Below are 26,957 nucleotides of genomic sequence, written 5' to 3' on the forward strand. Positions count from 1 at the left end.
TGTGTCAATATACAGAATATTTATTTTGTGCCAGCAATGAAGCATGATGTATGGAACAAACTGACCGGCTGAGTGTCTTGTCACATCCTAGAAGAAATCTGACGCATTGGAACGCTTCTTACAAAACAAACCACTGACATTTGACTGAAAGAAATCGGATGCCCTCCCGCGCTTTTTTGCAGACTGAACAGGTGTACTGGACGGCAGCGATAGCCGTGCCTTCAGAACACCTTGAGCTGGCTTCTTGGATGCGTCAAATGGAATCTCTGGGCTGTTCTTCAATGTCTCAAAGTACTCCCTTGGATCTACGGGATCACAAGAATTGAATGTAAATGCAATGCAGGAATGAGAGTTCCATGCTTGGTACAGAGGCAACGTGATCACGGATTCCTAGGCTTAGCCATGAGATGCATTAGCACTCTAATTCATTTCAGGGGCCACGGCACCAAACTTCCTGAAGTTGAACAAGGCACTACATGCAAAGCTGTACGTGCCCCACACACACCTAGCGAAATTTGAACACATCAGCGTGGCAGAAATGTATATTTGATTTAAAATTTCTTACAATGCAGTTAAACCACATATAGTAGGGTGACATTACGAAGTGATACCGCACCACCAAGGCAGATTACCCTATATACTTCTGCAATGGCCTTAAGCCACTTTCAGAAATTCGGTGCGGAAGCTGTGGCTGTGGCCACCACACGAAGACAGCGACAACATTTATTTTTCGTATATACTTTTTCGTGTACGACTTTCTTGTATGACCAAGCATGCATTCTCTACACCCAAAAGTTAGTGAATTCCCTTTATCAGGTCATCATGGCTTGCAGCCAATCAATGCCCAATACCTGTCTGCCAGCTGAAGCTGGTCCTCGGAGTTCAGTAACGTGAGCAACACCAACCACTGGTCTATCATAATGTTGTACACACTGTTCATCTACGGACAGGACACTTGGGTGGTTTTGGTGTCCCCATACGTTTCTTTTTTCGCTTTGAAGCAAGTGTTAGCACGCTTTCGTGCAGCAATGGAAAGGTTCTTTCACTTCATTAAGTACCGGATCCATCTATAGCTGGCGAAACCACTAACATAAATGTCTGTCTCGTGCAATCCCAAGCGCCTTCACGTGCATCATCTTTGTCCACACAGCATGGCTGTCACTCCCTGTCTTCGCTACACACTGCAGGAGTCAGCCTTCGAGAACATGCGATCTATGAAGGACAATAATTATGTGTATACTGGAAGCAACTAGTTTTGTACTGATAAGCCTGAAACAAGGCAGGGGTTTGTTCTATACAGTTTTGTACTTGCATGCACACTTTGGTAGTCAATGGAAGATAGTTTAAGCACTCAAGCCTGTATGATTAAATATAATGGTTTCTATGCAGCCAGCTTTGGCATCATTTCTGATGGTCTTATTAGATCACGATGTCGTAACCGAGAAGGCGATTATGTTCACGCCAGTGACGCAAGTCAATGATGTGCAACATTCTAATGTGGATGTAATCACGATGACAGGCTGCATCAGAGAAGAGTAAGGTCCAAGCAACCCAAACAAGTAGAAGTGGGCAAGGAAGGGCTATTTCGTACCCCCATAACTTCCCTGTTCCAGCAATACTAACTTGTAAAATTCTTGCAGCAGCATGTTCGGTCCTTCAGTTCACACAATTGCACAGCTACCTCTTCATAAACTTTGGATCTTAGGGCTATCTAATGGCCCTAAAATGCGCTATGATGCCAATAGACACTCACCTTGTGCTTTGTTTTTTGACAACGCGAAGATCACTCTCTTTTCTTCCTGAGAAGTTGAAGACGGCTGTGCTGGTGGTGTTGAAAATTTTGTAAGCTGAAAACAGTGTTTAGGCATCAATGTCTGGAGCAACACTAACGGTGCAATACAGCACTGTGATTTTCTCTCGCTATAATGAGTAACGCAGCACTGGGTGTAGCTGTACACTGGGCCCCCTTGGGGCACTAAATAGCAAACCGATTTTTCTGTCTGGTAAGGTACCCTCAATCGAAATCTCCACGCTTGCCGCTTTGAGACGCAAGGCAAGCGAGAAAACATGCAACAAAATGCAGCTGGCAATACCATCTTTAAATTTCGACGGCATCTGCTAGGACATACATAGTTCCTAATCGATAAAAATGAGGTATGTTCTCCTCTGAGGGTGATGGAGACTTAACGTACGAAGTTTCAGGAGATTTTATTGAACTAATCAGGCTAAAGTACAAAAAATACACTTTAAAATCCATTGTGCCATGCTCAACACTGCCATAATATTTAAGAAACATGATAGGGTCAATATGACATGTTGGTAGTCTTACGCATGCGAGCTGTATCGACACAGTTGACCACATAGGCTATAACGAGCTCATTAATTCTGACAAAAGTTATATCGGTAAGTAATTACACAGGTACTTGCTGCAAGAGTAAGTTTGTCAAAGTTTAGGAGTCACACTGACAATAATGATCACCGTATTTATAAAAGAAATAAACAAATACCACTTTCTGTTCTGCACCAGTGCATGCACATTCTTATAAAAGCTTCACACCCCTGTCTAAAGGTGCTGACAGCAATACAATAGTGTGTACAAGAATGTTTGCAAGAGTCGTGACAAACCAACATGGCAGCAAAAGTGAGTGCAGAAAGTGAGAACACGGCACTCTTATCGATAGAGGCTCCGCTATGCCCAAGTCTTGAATAACACTGAATAAAGTGGCAATTGAGTAGAGCAAACGTTACAAAAAAGAAAAATGCAGTTTAATATGATATGCTACACAATTAACACAAACATTCGTGGTGACTATTAATGCTGAACCACCACTTTCCAGGTTTTGGCCAGCCAGTTGCTGCTGGTAACGATACGAAATGATAATGATTTTATGGTCTTATGCGCTGCGACCATGGTGAGCGCCAGGGAGCTTAATAAGACAAATGCTTGGGCTAGTTGGTGATTGGGAATCAACATACTTGCACAGCGCAAGACTACTAGTAGTTACAACATAACTACAGAAGAAGAGGCAAAGACAGAAAGAGCGCTGACTTCAACTGAAATTTGATTACCGAAAACGCTGGATATATATACTCGTGACAGAACATCACCGCGCAACCTACTGCATCACTGAAATGCAAATGGTGGGTGTTGGATGTACCAGCGTCCCTTCGCTTGCGCTGACTAAAAAAGATATCGAGTTTCTGGCTTTGACATGATAGATTGGGAATTTGTGCTGAGCTCTGGCATTGTAACCATATAATGAGATGATGATTGTCTTCCTGTGATGCAATAGGCTGCGCGATTGCACGGTGATGTTCTGTCACGGGTATATATTTCCAGTGTTTTCGCTAATAAAATTTCAGTTGAAGTCGGCTTTCTTTCTGTTCTTGTCTTCAGTTTTTGCTTCCTTGTTGGTTTGTCACGACTTTCGCAAACATTCTTGTACACACTTCTTCTGTAGTTGCGTCGTAACTACTCGTAGTCTTGCGCTGTGCCAATATGTTGATTCCCAGGGAGCTTACGCAACAAAATTGCCCTGGCAAAATTGGTAACAAGCGAAGATGAACATGCCGACATTTGTGATGGAAAGCCGATATGTGCAACAGCAACAAAGAAGCACAGTCGACGCCATAAAATATCAAAATTGCCTGAAGCCACCATTTTCGATCGTGCAGAAACAAACAAACACTCCCTTTGTGATTATTCTGCGAATTTCCTTCATTCATTGTCTGAGTGCATTTACAGCTCTTACTTAGTTAAACTGCCAACAACCACGATGCCCACCTCCAATGCCAAATGGTGAAGGCACAGGCATAAAAAGGTACGACAACCACAACAGGAGAAAAAGTGCAAAGGTACAGTGAATGAATCTCAATCTTGCAAATCAATTACAAATAAGTGATTGAGTCACTTGTGAAGTTTTGGTCAAGTGTCGCATTTTTAAACCGAATAATGAAGATAACAGAATGAGCGAATGTTGCTTGCTATGTTTCTTTCCTCTTTTGTTGTTTCTTTATTCGCAGATATCTCACATATGTGCAAAACTTCACAGATGACTCAATTACACTTCACTACTTTTTGTCCTATGCATATGTGCTCTCATTACTTCTCCTAGGCTGTGACCAAATTTCTAACTATCAAAAGAAACTGAGGTAAAAAAAGACGAAGTTTTTCTCTCAACAAAAACAATAAAAAGGAAGGAAACAATACGTAGATGCAATCACCTACCTTAGCTTTATTAGCTTTTGATTCAGTAAGACACTTGCGAAGTGAAGGTGCCACTTGGTTGCTGGTCTTTGGTGTACTTGGAGACTTTGCAATTGAAGCATCATCACCAGATGCCTTCACTTCTATGCCATTGTGTGAAGCTGACGAGGCCGACGTGAACTTGCCGATAGGCCGCAGACCCTGTGGTGATGCTTCTGTAGCAGCGTTAGCTTTTACAGGCAACATATGCGGCTTGGCCACATTGAGGTTCTTTTTCGGGGACGAAACGGGTGTTTTCGCTATACTGGTACGTCTTTTTCCTGGTGAGTGAAGTCCGGTTGACGCACCCACATTACCTGCCAAAGGTGATTTCGGATGCCTCGTCACTTCTCCGTCTGCTTGAGGGGTTTGACGAGGCGATTTTGCACTGCCTTCTTGAGCGTGGTTTTTCGGGCCCCTGAATGGTGTGGAAGGTGAAGTTTCAGTTGTGTGACTGTCTTGATGCTTCGATGACGCAGACACTATCGACGCCGCCACTTCGCCAGTTTGGGTTGTGGAAGTCGTGGGTGTGGTCATTGAGGCCACCTGTTCAGCTTTGCCCGCCTTTTCTGGAAGTGGAGTCACTTTAAAGCTTGGTGTGAGCGCAGAAAGCCTGCGCTTCTCCTTTCTTTGCTTTCTTGCCTGCCGCCGTCGCAGCACTACATTTATTTTTTTCTGCTGCTCATCTACAGAAGATTTGCTATTCACAGTAGGCTTAGAATCTTGCCGCTGCGCAATGTCAGCGGCATCATTATCAAAAGAATTTAATTTTGACAGAGATTTTCTATTCACGGTAGGCTTAGAATCCAGCCGCTGCGCAATGCCAGCGGCATCATTATCAAAAGAATTTAACTTTGACAGAGATTTGCTATTCACGATAGGCCTAGAATCCTGCCGCTGAGCAATGCCAGCAGCATCGTTATCAAAAGAATTTAACTTTGCCATCTTCTGCACTGTTCCGTCTGAACTGGTTTTGGGCTTCTTGGGTTTCCTTTTTCGTTGCTTCTTCTTGGGGGGCTGACTGCTCTCGGCTCCATCAGAGGCACCTTCAGCGCTCATCTCTTTCTGTGTTTTTCCAGAGAGCCTGGCACTTCGTTTCCTTTTTCTGCCTGCAGTTTTTGCGCTGACCAGTTCCTTATCAGAATCACATGTGTCGGTACCTTCCTCAATTTCTACTTCTCTGGTTTTTCTTTTTGGTTGCTTCTCTTTCGGTCGCCTTTTCTTTCGTCCTGTTTTCTTGGCCGACCCTTCATCGTCTTCAGAGTCACCACTGTGGTTAAAAATGTACTCATATGCGCCACTGGAGCTGTCAAAGCCAAACTTGGGTTTTCCCTTGTCCCGCTCATTTTTAAGCTTGAGCACTTCTTCGTGATCCTCTTTGAGCTCTTCCTCAAGTTCTTCCTCAAGCTTGCTGGCAGCAGCCTCAATGTCGTCCTCAGTAATGGGTTCTTCAATAGTCTCCTCCACTGGAGGCCTAACCAGGCCTTCCTCAAGAACTGTACGGAACCTAAATAAAACAGCGTGCATTACGAAACATACAGAAATGCAGCTAAGGACAGTTTACAGATAGAAGTAAGATGACAATGAAAAAAAAAAAACTAATCAGATTAAACAGTTTCCCAAGCAAAAATAAAAGAAAAAGGCAGGAAAAGATTGAAGTAAGATCACAATGAAAAAAAAAAAACTAATCAGAATCTAATCAGAAACTAATCGGAACAGTTTCCCAAGCAAATAAGAAAAGAAACAGGCGGGAAAAGAAGAATGATGCATTTATGAAGCAGTCAGTGTACTGAGAAGTACAGTACTCACGGAATGAAAGAGGACAATTTAGGGCTGAGTAGCGCCCATACTTGCGCTCCCACCATGTTCAGATCGGGTCACAGTGGCATAATTTAGATCTGAACACAGTCTTATTCTGTACTACGCCAAAGAATTACCATTCAGAAACATGAACATTTCCTATTTCGGGGATTTTCCTCTGCAAACGTTGGCAAAATTCCCAGCAAAATTCTGTTTAACTGTACTAATTTTCGCTCCTAACTACACAAACACGTGCAATAATTACATGTGTCTCATGCATGGCTGTTTTTGAAATCATGACTAGCCTCTGCACTGCCGCACAACGAACGCATGACTTTAATTATTCATATACTGTTACAGTAGAATCTCAATGATAAGGTTATGGTTGATGCGAATTTTAAGGTTGCTCCGAATGAACGACATTATATAAAGTAGGTCGTAATTCGTTGTTATACAACCGGTTTCCCCAGCAACCGCGGATGATACAAACGCGCGATTGACTGCTGCACGCGAGGGGCGCAACGTGGTTTGTCTGTGGGAGGAAGGCCCGTTCACACTAGGCCTCGAAGGAAGCGCATGCGGAAAAACTCACCAGCATTTACCTCTCTTCGCCGCCGGAAAAAGTGGCCGAAAAACCATGCCGCGAGGCTAATGCGAAACAATCGGTCCAAGACCAATTTTGCCGCGACGCAATAGCAGATCGCCATTCTGCTACCGCTTTAGCTGCACTAGCTCTAAAACCACGTGATGTAAACAACCAGCTGTACATTCAAGATGACAGCCAAGGCGTCGGCAAGTGCGGTGGCTCGCGTCGGTGCCATCACGAACTACCTTCACAGCATGAAATAGCTCAAGGCCTTGAAAAAGACGCGTTTGTCGAGAGCCTGCTTACGATCGCTGCGAACACTGAAAGTAAAAGAAAGTGCAGCAGCAGCGCGTTGGCATGCCCTAAAGCGTCTCTCTTTTACACTGCCGGCTGAAGCCCTTGTCGCTACTGCATCTGCTCGTGTCATTTCTTCTGACGTATCTCCCGAAACAATATTTACAAAGGTGTAAACTGTTTCATTTCAGTGCTTTGCATGTATATCTAGAACTCAGTGGGGAGTTTATTGCTCAGGAATAAATTCTCACGCGGCGAAGACTGTGGCGCTGGCATGTACCCATATACGAGGGGCAGAAGGAGTATAAACATTTTCGACGGGCGCAAATGTGGTTTTGCAGTCGCTCTGCGTTTTCACTTGAATCCTCGAGTGAGAATTATCTTGAACTAATGTTTTTTTTTTTATTAATTTCGCGACACATTTTTTTGGGTGTTTAAGCAGCGAAGCAAGTGAATTTTCAGAGTTTTGCCGCTTTTGCTCAAATTGATGCCAAGTGTGAACGCGCCTTATATCACAGCAGCATGAGTGAGGAAATCGCGGCATTTTATTGAGAGACGGTGGAGGCAGGAAAGTTCAAAAGAACATCCTGAACTTTTTTAAGCAAGAAGTGGTTGACCCTAATAAAGTTCTTGTCCATCTTCATGATCAGCTTTAACTTGTTTTTGGTTCATACAAATTCGCGATGATACGAAAATTTTGCGTGCTCCCTTCGAATTCGTATCATCGAGATTCTACTGTAGTACCTACACTGCACATTGGGGGCTTCAAGTCTAACACCACCAGTGAACTAGAAACAAATCTCAAAGGCCGTTCTTGCGTGGTGCATGCATTAGAACCGATTACAGCCGATGAAGGCGCACTGTGACCGCTAACCATCAGTCATCGTAGAAAAATTTTACCATTTTCGAAGTTCCCTTTTTTCTTTCAGCTTAAGATAACAGACGAAAATTCCCCGAAAAAGGGAAAATTCCCTACCCGGAACATCACTGACTGAGATTCACCAAGACAGCATGATTATCTCAAGAAACTACGCACACCCATTGTCATAAAAAATATGGCATCATATTTCAATCTGTGAGTACTACTGCACATCCACTGTGATACCACAATGACTGCAAAGAACATAGCAGTGACTCTTCGATTCCTGATGCCACACAGACAAGTCAAAATGGCCTCCACTGCTGGACAATACTTTCACAATTACGTTAAAATATACATTTAGAGCTAAGATCAATGAGATCTAACAAACAATCATGCCAAGGAAGGTACAGGCGATGTTATTAGAACTAACTGTAATGTAAATGTGAAGAGAAGTGGACGAAAAGATAACTTGCCGTCGGCAACTACTGAACCTGTGACCTTCGAATAACGAGTCTTATCTTCTAGTAACTGAGCTACCATGGCGGCTATACCCCCGTCCACCTTAAGGGGTATATATGTGTATTAAATGTGGGAGCGTCAGTCAGCGTCGCCTGTAACCATGGTGGCGAGTGTGGAACACTCCCTTATCTGCCTCTTTGGTGTCACGTAGCACGTGACCTTATTACAAGCTGGCAGCTCACGAATAATCTCTCTTATACTACCTAAAGGCACCATGTCTGCCAGAACGAGGCCCTCGCTATGAATGAATGAATGAAAGAAGTGTTCTCGGTTTCCAAGGTGACTGACTGTGTTAAAGGAACGCTGACATCAAATTTCAAGATCGAAATGCGCCCATCATTCCATCGCTTGGTATGCATAGGTCATTTGGGCCAAATTTGAACGGCATCCATTGCATGAAAGTTATTTTAATTCTATGTCAAACAGCGTAAAAAAGCTACGGAGAAAAACGAAAAATAGACTGCCCTGAGACATCGACACTAGTGCTACGTGTTCGGTGTGATACATTCCACAAATATCATCCTGAGTGACGATGCCCTAGTAGCGATGACGTGTACGATCCGAGTGTTCTTATCGTGGTGCCGACGGGCGCCGAAGTGCAGAAACGCACTCGCTCGTCCACGGCCGGGCTAGGGCCGGGATAGCGCGCGCAGGTACAGTCTAGTCCGGCCACGTCGTCGCGTCTGATCTTCATCGCACCGGTTTGAATGATTTTGTGACATTATAAAGATAAAAACCACCTTTAAAAGAATGGCGAAAGAAAAGAGCATGATTAAACGCGCGCTTGTTGGTCAGTATGTCAGGGAATCGTGAGTTGCAGTCGTTGAAGTCGAAGCACGGAAAAAGCGCAATGAGGGTGTCTTTTCATATCACGTATGTTTTACACGTCAACATGACCACAAGCTATCAAAAGTGGAAGAGTGTGTAGTCAGATATCATAGCTAACAAGTAACATGCAGGTATCATTGAATTTTAGTTCATCTGTAGACTTTGCGCCCACGTAAAAGTGGTAATACCATGTCAACCGCGAGAGGCTGGACAGGTGGCGCCATCTGGAGGTGCAAAAAGGAACCCGACAAGCAGGAAACATATTTTATTTCTCTGCTGATGCTCATTTATGATAGCTGTATTGCATTGACCCCCTTGCGTATATCTGAATGCCTTGCACGCCAAATCACACCAATATAGCTAACTGAGAGACACGAGCGAACATGGCTGAAGCGTGCATCCTTGGGCACCTCTGCAGTGCTGCTTGGAACGGCGTCCATTTCGGAATCGCTGTTCTGCAAAAGGTCGATCGAAGCAAAAATAATTTACGACGTCGCGAATCACGGGGATTCCAAGCTCCAGATTATCGTATTGAACTCGAGTCGACACTTTGTACGCGACGACAGCAATGCAGGTGACAAGGCATGACTGAATGTGTCCGCCTAGCAGACAAAATGTTTGCGGAGCAGCTGAGCCTGACGTCACTATTTTTTGTGGAGAAGTGGTCAGCTGTGGCGTGATCTGGAAGTCACCGCGAGGTAGCGCCACTGCTGGTGCTTCCAGCGCTAAAAATGGCTGGATTGCCGGCCGTTTTATAAAAGTGCTAGATCTCAGTCATATAAATTAATAAAAGTGATAGTTATTCATTCCTCGGTTGCACTTAAGGTCGCGAATCGCTGCTATGGGGCCTATAGCTACTCACTGACGCAAAAATCTTGGCATGAGTAAATTTGATGTCAGTGCTCCTTTAAGGAGAAATGAACCGTGGCACGGCTTCTTTAAAAGGAAAACTGTCACAAACGTTTCTGTTGTTTTCTAGTGTAGCAAATAGCACGTTAGCAAAAAAAATGTACAGATCAATACAAAAAAAACACAGATAAAAAACACACTCACTTCTTCACCATTCTGGTGATCAGGCCACGGTTGAAAGGTTTAAGCTTGGGATCCTTGAGCATGTCGAAAAGCCTGTCAGCAATCGTGCTGTAATCAAACTGCAAATATAAAATCAAAGTAGAATTAAAGTGAAGGTTGATATCACAAAAACAAAAAGGTTCCATAAAGGAAAACTGAAGCTTGTTGAGCGACTCATCTTCCCAGTTGTACCTTCTAACACGGTAGACCTAATGAAACCAACTGACAATGAAACTAAGAAAGCTATAGAAGACATTACTACAGTAAAAGTTCGTTTATCCGGACCTCGTTAACTTGGACTCGCAGCGCGATCCCGGCAGAACTGTGTATATTTCAATGAGGTCAAATGCTCATTGATTCGGAGGGATTGAGCCGCGCACCGGTTATCGCAGACAACTCCGGAGAGGGCTATCGGGACTCCAGAGTCGCGCGATCTCGGCGGCTCAAGCACCACTTGCCGTAACCGACGGCAGAACCTGAGTTTTGGAGAAACCGAAACCGAGCGAACTGCAGCAGAATATGACCATGATGATAGTGAATGAAGGGGAAGTGGCTAGGTGGTGCTAGTCACCACCCGGCGGAAGCGCTTGGGCCACCGGCGCATCCTGCTCGCTACGCGCATGCTATGCCTACTGGTGTACTTTGTGCCTTTGTTCTTAGTGTTGTGGCTTCACGTGTTGCGGCTGTGTTTGTGCGCCTTGCCACCGCCGTCGCGCTTCATGGCGACCGTCACAGGACGTTAAGCGGCCACAGCAGCCAGCAAATGATCTTGAAAGAAAGGTTATGATATTAAAAGACGTGAACGCAGGCAAATGTTTCCCGACAGGAGATAATGAAAAAGTATGACGTTAAGAGAAGCACCTTGAGCGACTACGTGAAGAACAAAGAAAAAATTTTTTAGGCATTTGACAGCGGCAAATTCACTGGAAAATGTAAACCACTAAGGACGGCAGCACACCCGAAGCTGGAAGGCTCACTGCTGCGGTGGATAACAGACATGCAAAACAGCCAGCTTCCCTTGAGTGGACCGTTGATCTGTCAGCAAGCTGAAAGATACGCACTGAGAATGAACATCGAATCTTTCAGTGCGTCTGAAGGATGGTTTGCCGGCTTTAGAGAAAGGCACGGGTTGGTCTTTTGAAACGTGTGTGGGGAAAAAGCAACAGTGGATGAACGGCATATTGCTAACTGGAAGACAACTGAGCTTCCCCAGTACCTGGCTCGTTATGAGACTGCCAACGTCTTCAATGCCGATGAAACGGCTTTTGCCGGACAAAACGATCACGTTCAAGGGCGACCCGTGCGTTAGAGGGAAGAGGAGCAAAGAAAGGATCACTGTGCTATGTGATATGTCGGGCAACGAGCGCCTGCCACTGCTAGTCATCGGGAAGGCACGTAACCAAAGGTGTTTTAAGAACGTTCACCACTTTCCTGTGCAACATGGCGCCAACAAAAAGGCCTGAATGACTTCGGATAATTTCCAAGCTTGGCTGTGCCAACTCGACCGCCGCTTCTTCGCTAACAAGCGCAAGGTTTTACTTCTAGTTGACAACTGCAGTGCTCATACCAGAGTGACAGGGCTGGAGTGCACCGAACTTATATTTTTACCTGCAAACATGATGGCTGCTCTGCAACCGCTGGATCAAGGGATAATTCAGCACGTAAAAAGCAGGTACAGAAAGCATGTGCTGGAACGGATCCTGCTGTGCAAGGAAGCAGGGCGAGAATACAAACTGTCTCCTGACCGCAATTCACAGTTTTAGCGCATCGGTCATTGCAAATTCTTTCCAGCACAGCGGTTTTGTCCGCCCTGACGATTCGGATATTCCTCCAGAGGCCACTCCAGAGGACACCTGCGAGCCCACTGGAAATATGGACACGCGTTTTGACTGTCTCCTTCCTAGTGGCGTCTAGATTTTAGACTACGTCGCTATAGACTATCATGTTGCCATTGCTGGTCCACTGACTGACATTGATATATTATCGGAAGTGCTTGAGGAGGACCAAAATCACTGTTCCGATGATGACGGCCAGGATGAGCCAACGCGACGGCGCCGCACCGTGCAGGAGGCCGCCGAAGCCCTCGCTGTCCTCAAGGAGTTCTGCGTTTGTTCTCGCGAGAGTGAACGTGTGCACCACCACCGGATGGGTTTAAATAAGATCGTTCTGTCAGAAATTCGGCAGTGAGGCAGGCAAATATAACGAACTTTCTTTAAGAAATAAAGGTTTGTCTGTGCCGTGTATGTTTTCCTTTTGTTTTCATGGTCCATTCGATAATTCGGAATTTGGTTAACTCGGACATTTTCTCCGGTCTCATGAGATCCGCGTTAACGAGCTCTTACTGCAGCATACTCTAACTATAGCCTAACAAACTGACAAGAATGAACAGTAGATGAAAAATTAGCCTGCCGCAGGTAGAGACCGACCCTACAAACTTCAGGTAATGCGTCCGATGCTGAGTTACTAATTGTTCTACAGCAGCGGCCACTTTCCCACCCAGTTTATAAGGTACTTAAGTCTGTGCAATCCTGGGAATGTCAGCCAGCACCAACAAAGCGTTTCACTATTGCCATCATGGTTCTGAGCCCCTCAGTTTAACAAGCCTGGGTTTCTGCAAAACATAGAATAACTATCAGAGTAAATGGGAAAGCAGCCACCACAGTAGCTAAATTTCAGAGCATCGGACACATTCTCCAAATGGTGTAGATTTGGCTCCACCCTGTGGCAAGTTGATTTTTCATTCATCTCAGTTCATTTCCATTCATTTCATATTCACTACAGCACTATAGCTAAAATGTAACAGGCAATGTTTCCAATACTTTCCTCAGCTCCACTAATGGTTTCGTTACAAAATGTCTAACAAAAGGAACAAGCCCTACATGAATACCCCCTTTTTCATTCTAATATGCTTATATTGCCTTTGGTTCACCAAGAAATGCATCACAATAGAATGGCAACTCACAGGAATCGCAGGAAGGTCCTGGCAGCTCTCTCCTTTCTCAAGCACTCTGCCGTGCTCATCGTACATGTCCTCCTCTTCCTCTTCTGCTGAGTCGTCATCATCTGTTGTGCCGTTGCTGCCCTTAATTTTCACAGAGCTGGGATCTACACCCAGCTCGACAGCTTCCCGATCCAGGTCGAGCATCATGAAGAAGACATTTTTCCGCACTGCATCCAGAAGTGTTCGACTGAAAGCGTGACAGATACAATAAAGTGGTTGGAATAAACAATGCCCAACACAGTTTTACTGCAGCTAGAGGATCATGTTGCGGAGCAAAGGGTTACAGAGGGTGACCTTAAAGGGTGACCTTTAAGGCAGGTTATTTATTCCCAATGGCAGCTTTAATACTGTGAGAGTGCAACGCAAAGGTGCCTTTAACTCTTTCGTTACCGCGCGAAAATTGCTATTTTTCGTATGTCTAGGGAATATTGTTTTTGCCAGTTTTAAAACTACTCCAGGACGCATTGCAGCATACCAAATTTTGCTAAATGTAATGCTCTTTTCAAAGAATGTGTCTTGTAGAGGACCGAAAATATTTTAGAATAAATAAAAATGTGGAAAGAGTATAATTTATGATTGCCAGCTGGTAAACAGTGCAATAAAAAACAGTATAAATGCAAAAATATTCAGAACAAATAAAATTCAGAATATACATTTTGAAGACAAATGACCAAGAAACAGAATAAAAATTAATAAATGTTGTGGAAAATGTTTCTGATCACAGACAAAGAGAATCGGAACTGAGGTGCTGCTTCGTTGCTTGTGCCATGCTGTGAAGCATTACTTGGTTTTTCTTGAGGCACAGGTGAACTCATACTTTTTTCTCAGAAAATGTTTGCTTTTTTTTAAATGATTAAAGCCTCCAGGTGTTCAAATATAGATAGATACCTGTGATGTGAGGAATACAGTCGAACCTGGGTATAACGAACTCGCCAAAAAACGTTTATTAGTTTGATATATGACATAATTCGATATGAGACCGGCATAGATTTTGACACAAAGGCACATAACAAACTAGAAGAAAAGTACTTTATTAATATGGTGGCTTACTTGCGTGCCCTACTGTGGAACAAAGTAGTTTCGGATTTTTTACTGTGTCAACGACTTCGCTGCCTGCGACAGCACGCACGCCTCCACGTTGTCCAACGAGTCGGAGCAGCTGAGGCCGCAACCTTCCACATTCAAGCAATAGCACCGGACCAACGCAAGTGCACTAATCACTTCAGAGGATGTAGGCAATGGGCCGTTGTCGATTTCCATATTCCTGTCGCTTTGGCTTGTGGTTGGCACAACGTCTGCAATGTAATTCTCATCCTGTAATTGGCCCATGATGGGGACATCATCGTCCGCACTGACGAAGTCGTCGAATGTCGATCCGTCGATAGCACCGGGGAACTCTGCCAGCTCGTTCCAAACTTCGGTGGAAACACCTGCGGTGTCTTCAGTGCTGTCAAAATTTGAGGTGTCATCACCAGGCATGCGGAAGCCGGCATGCCTAAAGCAGTTCTGGATCGTCTCCTTCTTGACATCTGCCCACGATCTACTCAACATAGGAATAGCTCCGAGCAAGTCGATCTTAAGCTCCCTGCCGACACGAAGGTTCTGCAGCAGCCTCTCCACCAGGCGCTTCCGATAGCAGGCTTTCATTGCGCGTATAACGCCTTGATCCAGTGGTTGCAGTACAGACGTAGTGTTCGGGGGCAAATAACGCAGCTCAATGTTGCTGAAGGTCGTACTGCAGTGGTGTGATGAACAATTGTTCACGAGCAGGCACACCTTGCGATTTTCGCCTACCAGATCATCATTCCACGACGATAGCCATCTGCTGAAAAGCTCCCCGGTCATCCACCCTTTTGAGTTTGCTCGGTAGGTAACAGGAAGCGACAGCGCATTTTCATTTTGAAAACATCGCGGTGCCGTGCTTTTCCCGATAACCAGAGGTCGAAGCTTTTTCGATCCGTCTAAATTAGCTGCCAACAGCACGGACACACGAGCTTTGTTTGCCTTGCCGCTGCTTGTCTTGTCGCCACGGCACGCAAGTGTCTTGTTTGGTAACATTTGCCAAAATAGAGCGGTTTCATCTGCATTGAAGATATCTTGGGCTCTATATCTTGCTGCGATATCTCGCCAGTTTTCCTCGAGCCATTTTTCTACACTGTCCAGGTCCGCCACTCTGCTTTCACCTGTAACAGCTTTGCCAACGATGTCGTACCGTTCTTTGAACCGCTGAAGCCAGCCTGAACCGCCTTGGAAATCCTTCCTGCCAAGCAGAAAAGCAAGGTCCTTGGCTTTCTGCTCAATCATAGGGCCGGACACCGGGATGTTTCGCAACCGAACGTCTACAAACCACTTGTAAACGGCCGCTTCAACATCTTCGTACACAGCAGCGCGCACACGTCGCGCGCCACGGGCACCTGGCCTTTTGTTTGACTTGGCCCTGATGTCTGCATTGTTCTTCAGGATAGTACTCAAGGTGCTCCTTGGAATTTTGTACGCGGCAGCGAGGTCGGACTTCTTTTCACCGCGCTCAACCTGATTGATTATTTCGAGTTTCATGGCGAACGGCAAATTTTGCTTCTTTGCGCAAGCCATGATGGCAGTGCGCCAATACAGTTCACAGAGCACCAACAGGCAACACCACAGACTACGCTGAATCGGCAGCAGCAGGCACACAAGCATAAAAAAAGAAAAAAGGGCGCTCACTTCTACCACCTTCGCGCCTCGGAGAAAGCACGACGGCCTCTGATTGGCTGTAAGCGCTGCGAGCGGGCCAGGATCATTTCTTGGAGGGGGGTGTTCGCCCGCGCACAACCGGGTCTAACTAACTTTTCTAGGGTGACGCCAGCAGTTTTCCCCGCCACCGCGAGGGAAAGCCAACTTGCTGGGGCACTTTTGAGGCACATGGAGTTTGATATATCAGTTGCCGTTGGTATTTTCGTTCGATAAAACAGTAACTTTTGCTATATATACTCAAAGTAAACTTACCGTGTTTAGGAATTGTTCGATATACAGGATAATTTGACATAAACGGGTTCGATATAGTCGGGCTCGACTGTACTTCTATAAACCAGATGTCCGATGAACTTCGCTATTTCGTCTAGCGTAACATCTTTCCATGAGCCACCTCACTTAGCATAGGTTGGTGTTCCTGTATATGCATGTAAGCATATTTCTGAGCATTTTTCCCATTGTATAAAAAAAAGAATGATATAGCGTGAACTTCTAAAACATTTCGTGCTGCTTCGTAGTCAAGACCAAGATGTGCTTCCGTGGCCTTCTTGTCATTAGAAGCTCTGCGTCTGGCACAAGCACACCGCGCCCCAGTGAAGTGTGGACCTCGCGCGTAAACAAAGTAGCTATAAGATTTTGCACAAAAGTCGGTCGCTACGCACTTGCGCCAGAGAAGACAACTTGAGACGGTAAAAAAATAAACCATGAACGGCTGCGGGTGTCTCAGGCTGACGCAGAGCATCGTCGCCCCATGACTTGAAGCTGGGGTTCTGTCATCTACGGACTCTTAAGCTCGTCTTCACTCAGTTCAGGTGAGGTTGCAAGGCAGTTTCAAGCAGTGCGTGTTTTGCAGCGCTGGTGTGCACCTATGCGCCCGTGACGATGATGCCATAGGAGCGAGTAGTGACACTAGATGCGACCCTGTGTCTGATGTAACACTACGAGCAAAACCAAAGCTACTGAAAACTGGCTGAGGAGGTCATCTCGACACATTAAACATGCAGCTAAATTTCGGAAATATTTTATGTGAAATAAATTTTACCTGACTGCAGCAACAGCCCTTTCTTAAATAGCTGGCATAAATTTCCGGCAATCATTACCGCTAAACATTGTAATTGCGAAGCTGACTCTTTTATTCAATATTTGGCTTGCAATGATTCTTATGATTAGATACCTTCGATGCTACTGTAGCATAATCACGAGGGGCCTGTATTTTTATCAAGTTCGCCAGCCTAGTGCACTTTTCCCACAACACATGCACACTGGTTCGTGCAAACGTGTTTCAAATATCACTATGTTGCCAAAGCAGGCAAATTCAAATTTATTCTGAAAGTTGAGTGGTTGGACTAACTACTAGAAAGTAGTGGGTCCACAAGAAGCAAATTTAATGTGCCAAAATCGACGAACCAAAGCATCGATCACCGGTGATCGATTTGAATAGGCGCGGTAACGAAAGAGTTAAGCTACGGTAGTATGCTACACCAAGGGAGTACGAAGTTCCAGTGCTACAAGCTACCACAAGTACAGTGAAATTTCATTGAGCCAATTCTGCGTAAGAAGTTTGTTAGACTCATAAATCATCCTTTTTACCCCCGGCCAACGTCCCTTGCAAATAAAGCATTTTCATGCATTTAACACAATTACACTTCAATTTCATAATACGACCGCAAAAATGGGTCTTAACCGACATGTTTAGAAATCTGGCATTTCTTTTTTTGTACACAAGCATTAAACCACGTCTCAACAAGGCCCTGCCAGCACAATGCGGAGCTGCTAAAGCCACAGCAACATCCGTATCCTGGCCAAAAAAAAAATCGACGCCCCATCCAATGACGAAAAAAAAGTGCTGTGCAAATTGACCAGCTACCTCATACTGCTCAACAAAAGTGAGTTACTCACATAATATCCATATTTCCCTTCTCTTTTCAAACTTTTTGATTAATACAATTTTTGCATATAAGTTCCCTATATTCAATTACTGTGGACATGTATTAACGAGGTTCCCCTGTACTACTGCAATAGTCAATGACAGCCTAAGAATAAATGTAAGCTCCACCCACAGCGGTCACCATCCCACCCAGGCAGTTTGAATAAATGTCCCACTACGTAATTGCAATTGCTTACTTACGTGACGTCGGGACCTTTAACATATTTCAGGCATATGACCTGGCCATACAGGCACGTGTTAATTTCGATAGTTTCTGGTTAAAAAAATTTATTTCTAGGCAAATTTCATAAAAACTTCTGACTTGGATGCTCAGCCAAGTGAAACGTTTTAACAAGAAATTACAAAGTTTAAATTCATGATATACGTAGTACAACAGACTTCTGTTAAACAAAACCTGAAGGAACAGGAAGATGTGCTTCGTTTAAAACTAGTTTTGTTTATTGCAATATAAACAGTAATACAGAATTGAGTAAGAAACCAATCATATTGAATGCTGTTGTTCCATTCACACAGCAATTTCATTCAAGAAGGCTTCATTTATTGGGAGTCTACTGTATTTGCATTATTAGCAAAAAAGTGCTTATGGTTAGAACAAAAATCACCAATCGTTGCTTTGTACCACAGGTGAATGACAGGCGCACTACTGCAGTACTGGGGGTGGACCATGTAATTATTATTGGGTTGTAACAGACTATAGACAGCCTTCTGATGTGTAAGAGCTGCTATTACACCTACATAGCAGTAAAAGAACTGGAGGCAATACTGTTGAAACAATGTCAGGAATAAGAATCCAATGGTATTGTACAATATCTCGTAACTTGTAGAAAAAAGAGAAGACTACAACAACAACAAAAAAACTCCAACTCACTCATTTGAGTGCATCAAAATGTCGAAGAAAGGTTGCAGGAATAATGTTGCTTGCTCTGGAGTCAACTGGAACGAGAAAGACCATTTTTCATTTCCCAAGCAACCTGGCGTTACTTTCTGGTGTCTGAGCTTTTAGGTATTTAACCATACCAATAAATTGAAATGAGGCTAAATAGGATCCAATTGTTTTTCACATACAAAAGGTCATGAAGTTTCAAAATTATCTAGATTGTTATCATTTATGCTTTAAAGTAAGGCAATAAGAATTCATTTTTAATCGTTGCACATTCTGCAAGGACAAATTTTTCGACAATATATGAATGACACTCGTTAAGATGAATCACAGTATTGAAGGATAAAAGCTACGATCTTGACCATAAGCATGACCCAATAGTAAAAGTGAAGTCTCATTGCCTTAGTCAAAGCATAAATGATGACAGTCTAAATTTTCAAGCTTCAGGAAGGAGAGGGGATGACCGCCTCTGTAGCTCAGTAGTGGAGCATCGAACGCGTCATTCGAAGGTCGCAGGTTCGGCCTCTGTTGGTGGCATCTTTTCGCCCACTTTTCTTTCTTTTCATTTAGATTACAATTACTTCTTATAACATCCCCTATACTTCTCTTGGCATTATCGTCTGTTAGTTTTCATTAATATTGTGTCTAACAAAGAAAATAAGCCCTTAAACTTGTGCTTCTTTCCTACAGCTTTGATTGTATTACAAAGCAATGACGTGAGGTGGATGGATGGATGGATGGATGGATGGATGGATGGATGGATGCATGAAATACTTTACTGGGGTCCTGAAGAATTCCACCCCCGTATTAGTATATAAGTACGATCGCGGGCCGCTCCCACCTAGGGATGGGGAGGCCGAGCCTTACCGTTGCATCGTGGGCCTTCTGGACAGCCTCGAGTTGTTGTGTGAGGACCGGACTCGTGAGCATTAAATGAAATGCATTTTTGGAAAATTCTTGATGAACCATTCACTATTTCACATGGTGTTGGAGTGAATGTTTGCAGGAACAAGCTAGCTATCTCTTTCTGAGAAGTAAAAGCACGAGTCATTATAATATAAATCATTGTGCAATTTATTTAACTCGCTAGGAACCCTGAAATCTTATGAAAAGACTATTACATGCCTTTTTCGTGCTTCTCAGAAGGAGTCAAATCGCGACAACCACATCCGAAAGATTTCAAAAGACATGCCAGGGCACCTGTTCAGTACCACAGCAGAATATTGCCAATACGAATTCGAAGAGAGCACACAAAATATTCCTATCATCCCGAATTCGAATGAACCAAAAACAAGTTAAAGTTGATCATGAAGATGAACAATAACTTTATTAGGATCAACTACTTCTTGCTGAAAAAAACGTCCATGATGATCTTTCAAACTTTCCTGCTTTCATCGCCTCTCAATAAAGTGCCGGGGTTTCCTCACTCATGCTTGTTCACACTTGGCATCAAAGGGAGCGAAAGTGGCTTATTGTAAATTCACTCGCTTCACCGCTTAAGCAGCTGGAAAAACGCACTGCAAAGTCGACGCAAAAAAAATCAGTACTGGAGAATTCACACCGGAGAATTCAAGCGAAAACGCCAGAGCAGACGTAAAAGTACGTCCGTGCCCGTCAAAAATGTTCACATTTGTTCTGCCCCTCGTATGTATGTCGCCGTCGCCACTTGAGAATTCATTCATCAGCATTAGAATACATACCAAATTCTAGTTATGCATGCAAAGCACTGAAAAGAAGCAATTTACATCTTTATAAACATTGCTTTGGGAGATACTCCAGATGAAATGACACAAGCGGATGCACCGGCCACGGCGACGACGCAATCAGCCGGCAGTGTAAAACAAGACACGTTACGGCATGCCGACTCCTTTCTGCTACACCTTCTTCTGCTTCGGTGTTCGCAGCGATCGTAATTCAAACCAGGCTCTTGATGAACGCATTCTTTTCAAGGCCGTGAGCTTTGTCATGCTGCAAGGGTAGCTTGCAATTACGCCGACGTGAGCCACCGCCGATGCCTTTGCCACCATGTTGAGTATACAGGTGGTTGTTTACAGCACGTGGTGGTTTGAGTGCTAGTGCAGCCGGCGTAGACAAAGCCGTAGTAGAAAGGCAGTCCGCTATCTTGTGGCAGCAAAATCAGTCTCGAACCGATTTTTTCGCGCCGTTCTCGCAGCAAGGTTTTTTGGCTACTTCTCCGGTGATGAAGCGAGGGGAATTCCGGAGAGTTTTGTTACATTTGCTCCCGTCAAGGCCGAATGTGAATGGGCCTTCCTTCCACACACAAGCCATGTTGCACTGCTTGCGTGCAACAGTCAATTGTGCATTCGTATCATCTGCGGTGGCTGGGGAAACTGTTCATATAACACCGAACCGTGGCGCTTTTTCATATAATGCAGTTCATCAGAAGCAACCATAAAATTCGTATCATCACGAAATTTGCATCAACCGTAATCGCATCATCGGGATTTCACTGTATCTCTGTGCTTGTACCATGAGAACTCATCATGATATCAGGCTTGCTGGGAGTGTGGAGTAGGTGCACCCCAGTTGTAATAATAACGATTGTAGGGGTTTTACTTCCGGAAACCATACTATGATTATTATGCACGCTGTAGTAGAGGGCAACTGAAACTTTGAGCATCCAGTGTCCTTTAACGTGCACCTGAATTTAAGTACACAGACCCCTAGCATTTCGCCTACGTCGAAATACAGCCGCTGTGGTAGAGATTTGAACCCACAACCTTCGGGTCAGCAGTAAAGCAACATAACCTACAGCCTTGACCGTATTACAGTCTACAGCCTGGCCACTTTGAAAAGTCACATTAACTGTCAAGCAGGCTAATGTACCACTGTCATGAAGGCAAACATAAGTGCACCTTAAGTGCACTCAGTGTGATTTAGAAACGCACTGCCACAGTTGAAAGAGAAGTGTATTTTAAAATTACGGTAATGGAGACCTATCTAAAGCCAGTCGAACAACATATCTTTGTTATTTTAGAGATTATTTCTAAACTAATGTCATCTTGTAGTTAAAAGAAATAGTTTAAATATAGCTTAGATACAAACGTACGGGCATTGCCACCAACCAATGAGCCAATTCTACGGCGGGGACAAAATGAAAGAAGGTTGCTTAGATGTACTATTCGGTCATACTTTTCAGATAAAAATTTTCGCAGAACAGGATTTGCGAAATGATTAATCCAAAGGTGGGGTGTGAATAGCTAGCAAGGTAGTTTGAAAATTCCTATGAGCTACAAAACTAAGAGAAAATTTCTCACCTCTCCTCCATGCATTCTAGCAAGTTCTTGAAGGAATACATCAACGACATGCAGCCTCAGGCCAAGCGGAATCGCTTGGCTGTTTGGGCACAGGGCAGTTGACTGAAGCATGTCACAGAAGGCCGTAACGTTTTCATTGCTCCATGCATCCCCATAGGCAAAGGCAACACCCTGACGGAAGCATCGTCTGACCAGCTGCAAGTGAAATCGACAACACAATATGAAAGCTTTGAGCACTGTGAACAGGGGGCAGATAAATACGATAGTAGGTCAATAATTCAATAGCTCCAAAGTAATGTGGCTTTTTAAAGAGCTTATTATGCCAAAGGGCAGTCTTTCGAATAAAAAAAAAGAAAAAAAGGGAAAGTGAAAATACTGCAAGAAGAAAGGAGACACCAATTCGGTGCCTTCTTAACCCTTTGTGGTCCAAAACTTATTCCCACATTTCATGTGTTCTAGTCCGAATTCAAAGTACTAAAAGCTGAAAGAAGTTTACACACTCCTTCGTAGGTGGCACATAATGTAGTGGAAAAAAGTGCGCATGAATTAACCACGAAAGAAGTTGCCGAGCGATGCCTGACCACAGACCACTGCATCCATGTTGCATTGTTGGGCAGGCCCCAACAATAGACTACAACGGGTTAAAGATGCACTAATTAGCACTCCCTTGACTCTTTGTGTGTGTTGCTATCTCGTTTGTGCTATTTCACGCTGCACTTGTAGAGGGTGTTCTCCTTTGCATCTCCACTGTGCTTACGCAAAAGGACAATGTGCAATCTATGAATGGACACTGTAATGTTTCATATTGATGCACTAATACTAAGACTCTGTGGCGATGGCCATGCAAGACACAGCGTCATGGTGGTAAGATGTACGAACACTCAAGCCCTGAAATTGCATTGAAGTTATTAGAAAACTGCAGGCCGTAGTTATCTGCACTCAGACAAATTGCAGTGTAAATTCATCTGACATTTGTGTGAGCCACAGTCAGCTGTGCAATGCAGTGCCATAGCTAAATCTTTAAAATATTTTGTTTGGGCATGCAACGAGGTTGCGCTACAACTGTAGGCAACAGATCTCTGCATTCGTGAGCACACTGCAGTGTTAAGTGCCAGTCAGTCATAAGGGCACCACTGACCGACAGCAGCAAATCACACGCCGAAGCAGAGCTATCGCATCACCTACAGCTGTAACTTGCACAGAGCTGCACTGACAAGTGACAGGCTCAAATTAGAGCGATCTCAATCGCATGAAAAATCAATCATGTTGTCACGGGGTTGTGACGTGGACGAAGGGAGTAGACAGTATGCAGGTCCAAGATGAAGCTGTATATTCGGCTGAAGTTGTGGCAGGTGAACGGAAAGTCAGATGACAGCGATACACATTGGCATTGATACCGGCGAACAAAGCGTGGGCCGTCGATCAACTGACAAGAGGTGGGGCACAACGGGATTTATGTACCATCGAATAATCCAGCGTTATCGCTAGCACCTATGTAGGTTCCAGAAGAATCTGTAATGTTTGTGTCACACACACAATCTGAACAAAATGATCTAGTATAGTCCAGACACTTCTGGCTGCTTCTTCAGATGATACATCTCAATAAAAAATTCTATACATATATTGTGTGAGGAAAAAGAGAGAGCTTAAGGATGTAAAGGTGGCTAACTGGTTGTCTAATGTTTCACTTTAATGTGTAAAAGAAAGTTTTAAGAGATGTTTTAGGTAACACTCCTGTGATGCTACCTTTCAACAAAGAGGCAATTGCAATAAAGAAACATGGCATCATTTGAGCTTAATTGCGATCAGAATGACACTGTGTGACACCTGTATAATAGCGATGTCAGAATGTGCACTTTTGATCCCAATCGAGTTTTACTATGAGCACTTTCTACAGCATCCGGAAATTAACCAATCATATTTTGAAAATTTTACCCAGATGAGGCACCATCTTGGCCTATCAAAAGGTGATCATGTGACACCAGCCGAGGTGAAATTAGAAAGGACTGCTATGTTGCAACCAACTGTTGCATGAAACACTCCACCATTACAAGCTCGTTTGATCGACAACTGTTGTGACAACTCTGCAAGTGGAATAGTGAGGTACATTTGGCTGATTGTTTCTGAGCGATCTGCGTGCTCTGAAAGATTTATGCAAAAGAGCAACTAAGCATGCCTACTGAAATAAGTGGGCCAGTACGTGGTAAGAAAGAGGGTATATAACTTGCATACTTGCTTCTTTTTGTTTAGCAGTTTTTAAAGTCGTTGAATTGACCACTTGTATTCAAAAGCATTCGAATATGCAATCGGAGTGCCTGTTGTTCTACAATGTCAATTTTTATTAAAGGGAACACGGGAACGAGAGCAAACACTGCCTCTTTTCGCGTCATCTCTCGGCGAGCAAAACAAGCATATGGAACCAGCAGCAAGATCGCTACCCCCTCCCCCTTCAAGGCAATTATCGGCCTCCTGTGATATCGCCTTGAACAGGGAAGGGATTGCGGTCTTTCTGCTGGTTACATATAAGCAATGAATGGTTGTTTTGCTCATCGAGAGATGACACGTAAAGGGGCTGTAGTTGCTCTCACTCCCGCTTGAGCGCGCTGCCAGCAGCATACGGAGCACGCAGGCCACATGCTCCCGTGTTCCCTTTCATAAAAATTGACATCGTACATCTCGCGCACAGTAAAGGTCTGCCAATGGTAAGTTAACGTCAAAGACACAATGTAACAAAAGCGTGTCTATCATGACAGAAATGGTGACAAACTCGTGCTAATGACATCACTCGTAACACGTCATTTCGCTGTGACATACCATCATGAACTTTTCCAGGCGAAACCTGTCGATCGCAAACCATTCACGGGCCATGGTCTTGAAGAACGCATCCAGGAACATCAAAGACTGGTCCCGTTGGGCGAAGCAATGTACCAGGCCAGCTATGCTATTCGCCAGTTCTTGCTGCAAAAGTCGGGGCAACATCAGACATTGAAACATTGAGCTGTTCCTCAGTGTAAAGATCGAACTCTTGAAAGTTGAATTACCTGAACAAACGGTTTGTCGGACATCCACATGCAAAAGAACAGCCCCTTCCAAAGCTTCATCAGTGAATCTTCGGTGAATTCTAGAGAGAATACAAAAGAGCATACTCTGGAGATGGAGAAGGCGACCTGAGAACATTTTTAAGGAAATCGTGTTCGACGCAGCCCGCCATGGTGGTATAGTGGTATACAGTGACCGACTGCTGATAAGAAGGTCGCGGAATCGAATTCCGGCCGCATTTTCGACAGAGGCGAAAATGTTTGGGGCTCGCGAGCTTAGATTTAGGTGCAGGTTAGCACGAAGTCGTCGAAACTTCGGGATCCCTCGACCACGGCGTGCGTCACGTTCGAATATTGGTTTTGGGACGTGAAACTGCGCGAATTATTCGATTATTTGATCATTGTTGTCTTACCCATGCCTTGGCGTCCGGACTTCGCGCGTATCCATTTCGTCAGCTTTCGCAGTGCCCGGTCTCTCGTAACTTTTTCGTTCGCTGCTAAGTGGTGAGCGAAGTGAACTTCCTGAGACACAGGCATTTCTAGAATCTACAATAAACGTCAAAATACGTCACAATAAATGGCATGCGCCGACTCGCGAGACCATTGCCATGTGCGCAACGTGCGGGCGAAAACTTAATGACGATGGCGATGACTGCTAAATCGCATATCTTAAAGGCTATGCTTTTTCACCCTCAAAGCCGAGCTGTAGACGTGCTGTAGACGTCACTTTCCACAAGATACAAACTAGTGTAGTTCCCATTTTCATAAGTGCTTGCATGGCGTCACAGTGTTGCAGAACTTTTGATTAAATTGGGACTGCCATAAGTCGGTTTTTACCGTACGAATTCAAAAACCTTTGAGATTGATTACAAAAACTAAAAAAAAAAAAACAAAAGTTGTATATTATTTGTTTTTTCATAAAATTTTTAATAAAATTTAAAACAAAAACAAAATGAACATATTTTTTTTTGTTCTATAGTTGCGCAAGTCAGCTTCGCGTAAATGATGGCGCAGAGTTTTTCAAAGCACTGGGGTTTAAGAAATGGAAAGGCAAAATCAAGGAGGATTTAAAAACAAATTTTAATTCTCTTTGGGCGAAATAGACTTTAAGCGGGTGGAATAAGTTGTGTTCAAACACGGAGGACCTTCCTCCGTGTGTTTAAAAAACAATGACCATGACGATGACTCTTGAACTGACACACAAATAAAAATTTTAAAAATTTTAAAGGCTATGCTTCTGTACGCGTAAAGTTTACTGTTGATAGGCGTGCTTCAATATAATAAAGTTAGTATATTGACTCTACAAATGCGTCAATTTTAAATTCAACATTTGCTGAAAGCGTTGTAATATTTAAATGTTCAATAAAATATAAAAATTTATTGACGTTTTTGTAAATGTGAAGACCTCTTTTTGTTTACAATGTGTTGTTTGCCGTAAAAATGTATTAAAATTTTCAACAGCCCCCCCCCCCCAAAAAAAAAAAAATCCTCATGATGAGTTTTCGGTCATCATCATCATGTGTGTGATTCACTTTCAACTTGTTGCACAGGTGTTTTCCCATAGAGTTTCTCGTACGAACTTCACTTCCTTGGTCATGAACTGCTGGCAGTGTTATGGTGGTTGAAGACGGACAAGATGCACATCGTTTCGGGCAGCCTCTTCGCTAAGTTACTCGTGATTATACCTCTGCTGTGCTCTTTTCGTGATGTAGGCAGCACCGATGATTCTTCTTACTACCCTGCGTTCTGCGAAAGGAGCACCACCTCTCTGCAAACGAACTGCTCGTTCATGGTAAACATCTTCATGATATTCTAGGTCACTCTGTTCATGAGTACCTGCGTGCATATGGCGAGAGTTCGTGTAACCAGTTTGAAG

At 44.0% G+C, this 26,957-nt stretch overlaps 2 protein-coding genes across 2 annotated transcripts in view; one reads left to right on the top strand and one right to left on the bottom strand.

The window, feature by feature from the left end:
• On the bottom strand, nucleotides 1-25,869 carry Nnp-1 (Ribosomal RNA processing protein 1 homolog Nnp-1). Its single transcript, XM_037423172.2, has 10 exons — nucleotides 25,495-25,869; nucleotides 25,085-25,164; nucleotides 24,858-25,001; nucleotides 22,044-22,238; nucleotides 18,754-18,818; nucleotides 13,169-13,394; nucleotides 10,189-10,286; nucleotides 4,229-5,753; nucleotides 1,754-1,847; nucleotides 1-305 (listed from the first exon to the last, which is right to left on the bottom strand). The coding sequence occupies exons 1-10, from the start codon at nucleotides 25,616-25,618 to the stop codon at nucleotides 88-90; spliced, it is 2,769 nt and encodes a 922-aa protein (XP_037279069.2). The 5' UTR covers nucleotides 25,619-25,869; the 3' UTR covers nucleotides 1-87.
• Nucleotides 25,870-26,567: 698 nt separating this feature from the next.
• LOC119172151 (uncharacterized) overlaps nucleotides 26,568-26,957 on the top strand; it is a 31,541-nt gene continuing 31,151 nt past the window's right edge. Inside the window, exon 1 of the mRNA XM_037423170.2 lies at nucleotides 26,568-26,873. Coding sequence (XP_037279067.2) covers nucleotides 26,718-26,873 — 156 coding nt within the window. The 5' untranslated portion in view covers nucleotides 26,568-26,717. The remainder of the gene's footprint in view (nucleotides 26,874-26,957) is intronic.

This window comes from Rhipicephalus microplus, chromosome 4 (genome assembly GCF_043290135.1).
Source record: "Rhipicephalus microplus isolate Deutch F79 chromosome 4, USDA_Rmic, whole genome shotgun sequence".
NCBI classification, from domain to species: Eukaryota; Metazoa; Arthropoda; class Arachnida; order Ixodida; family Ixodidae; genus Rhipicephalus; species Rhipicephalus microplus.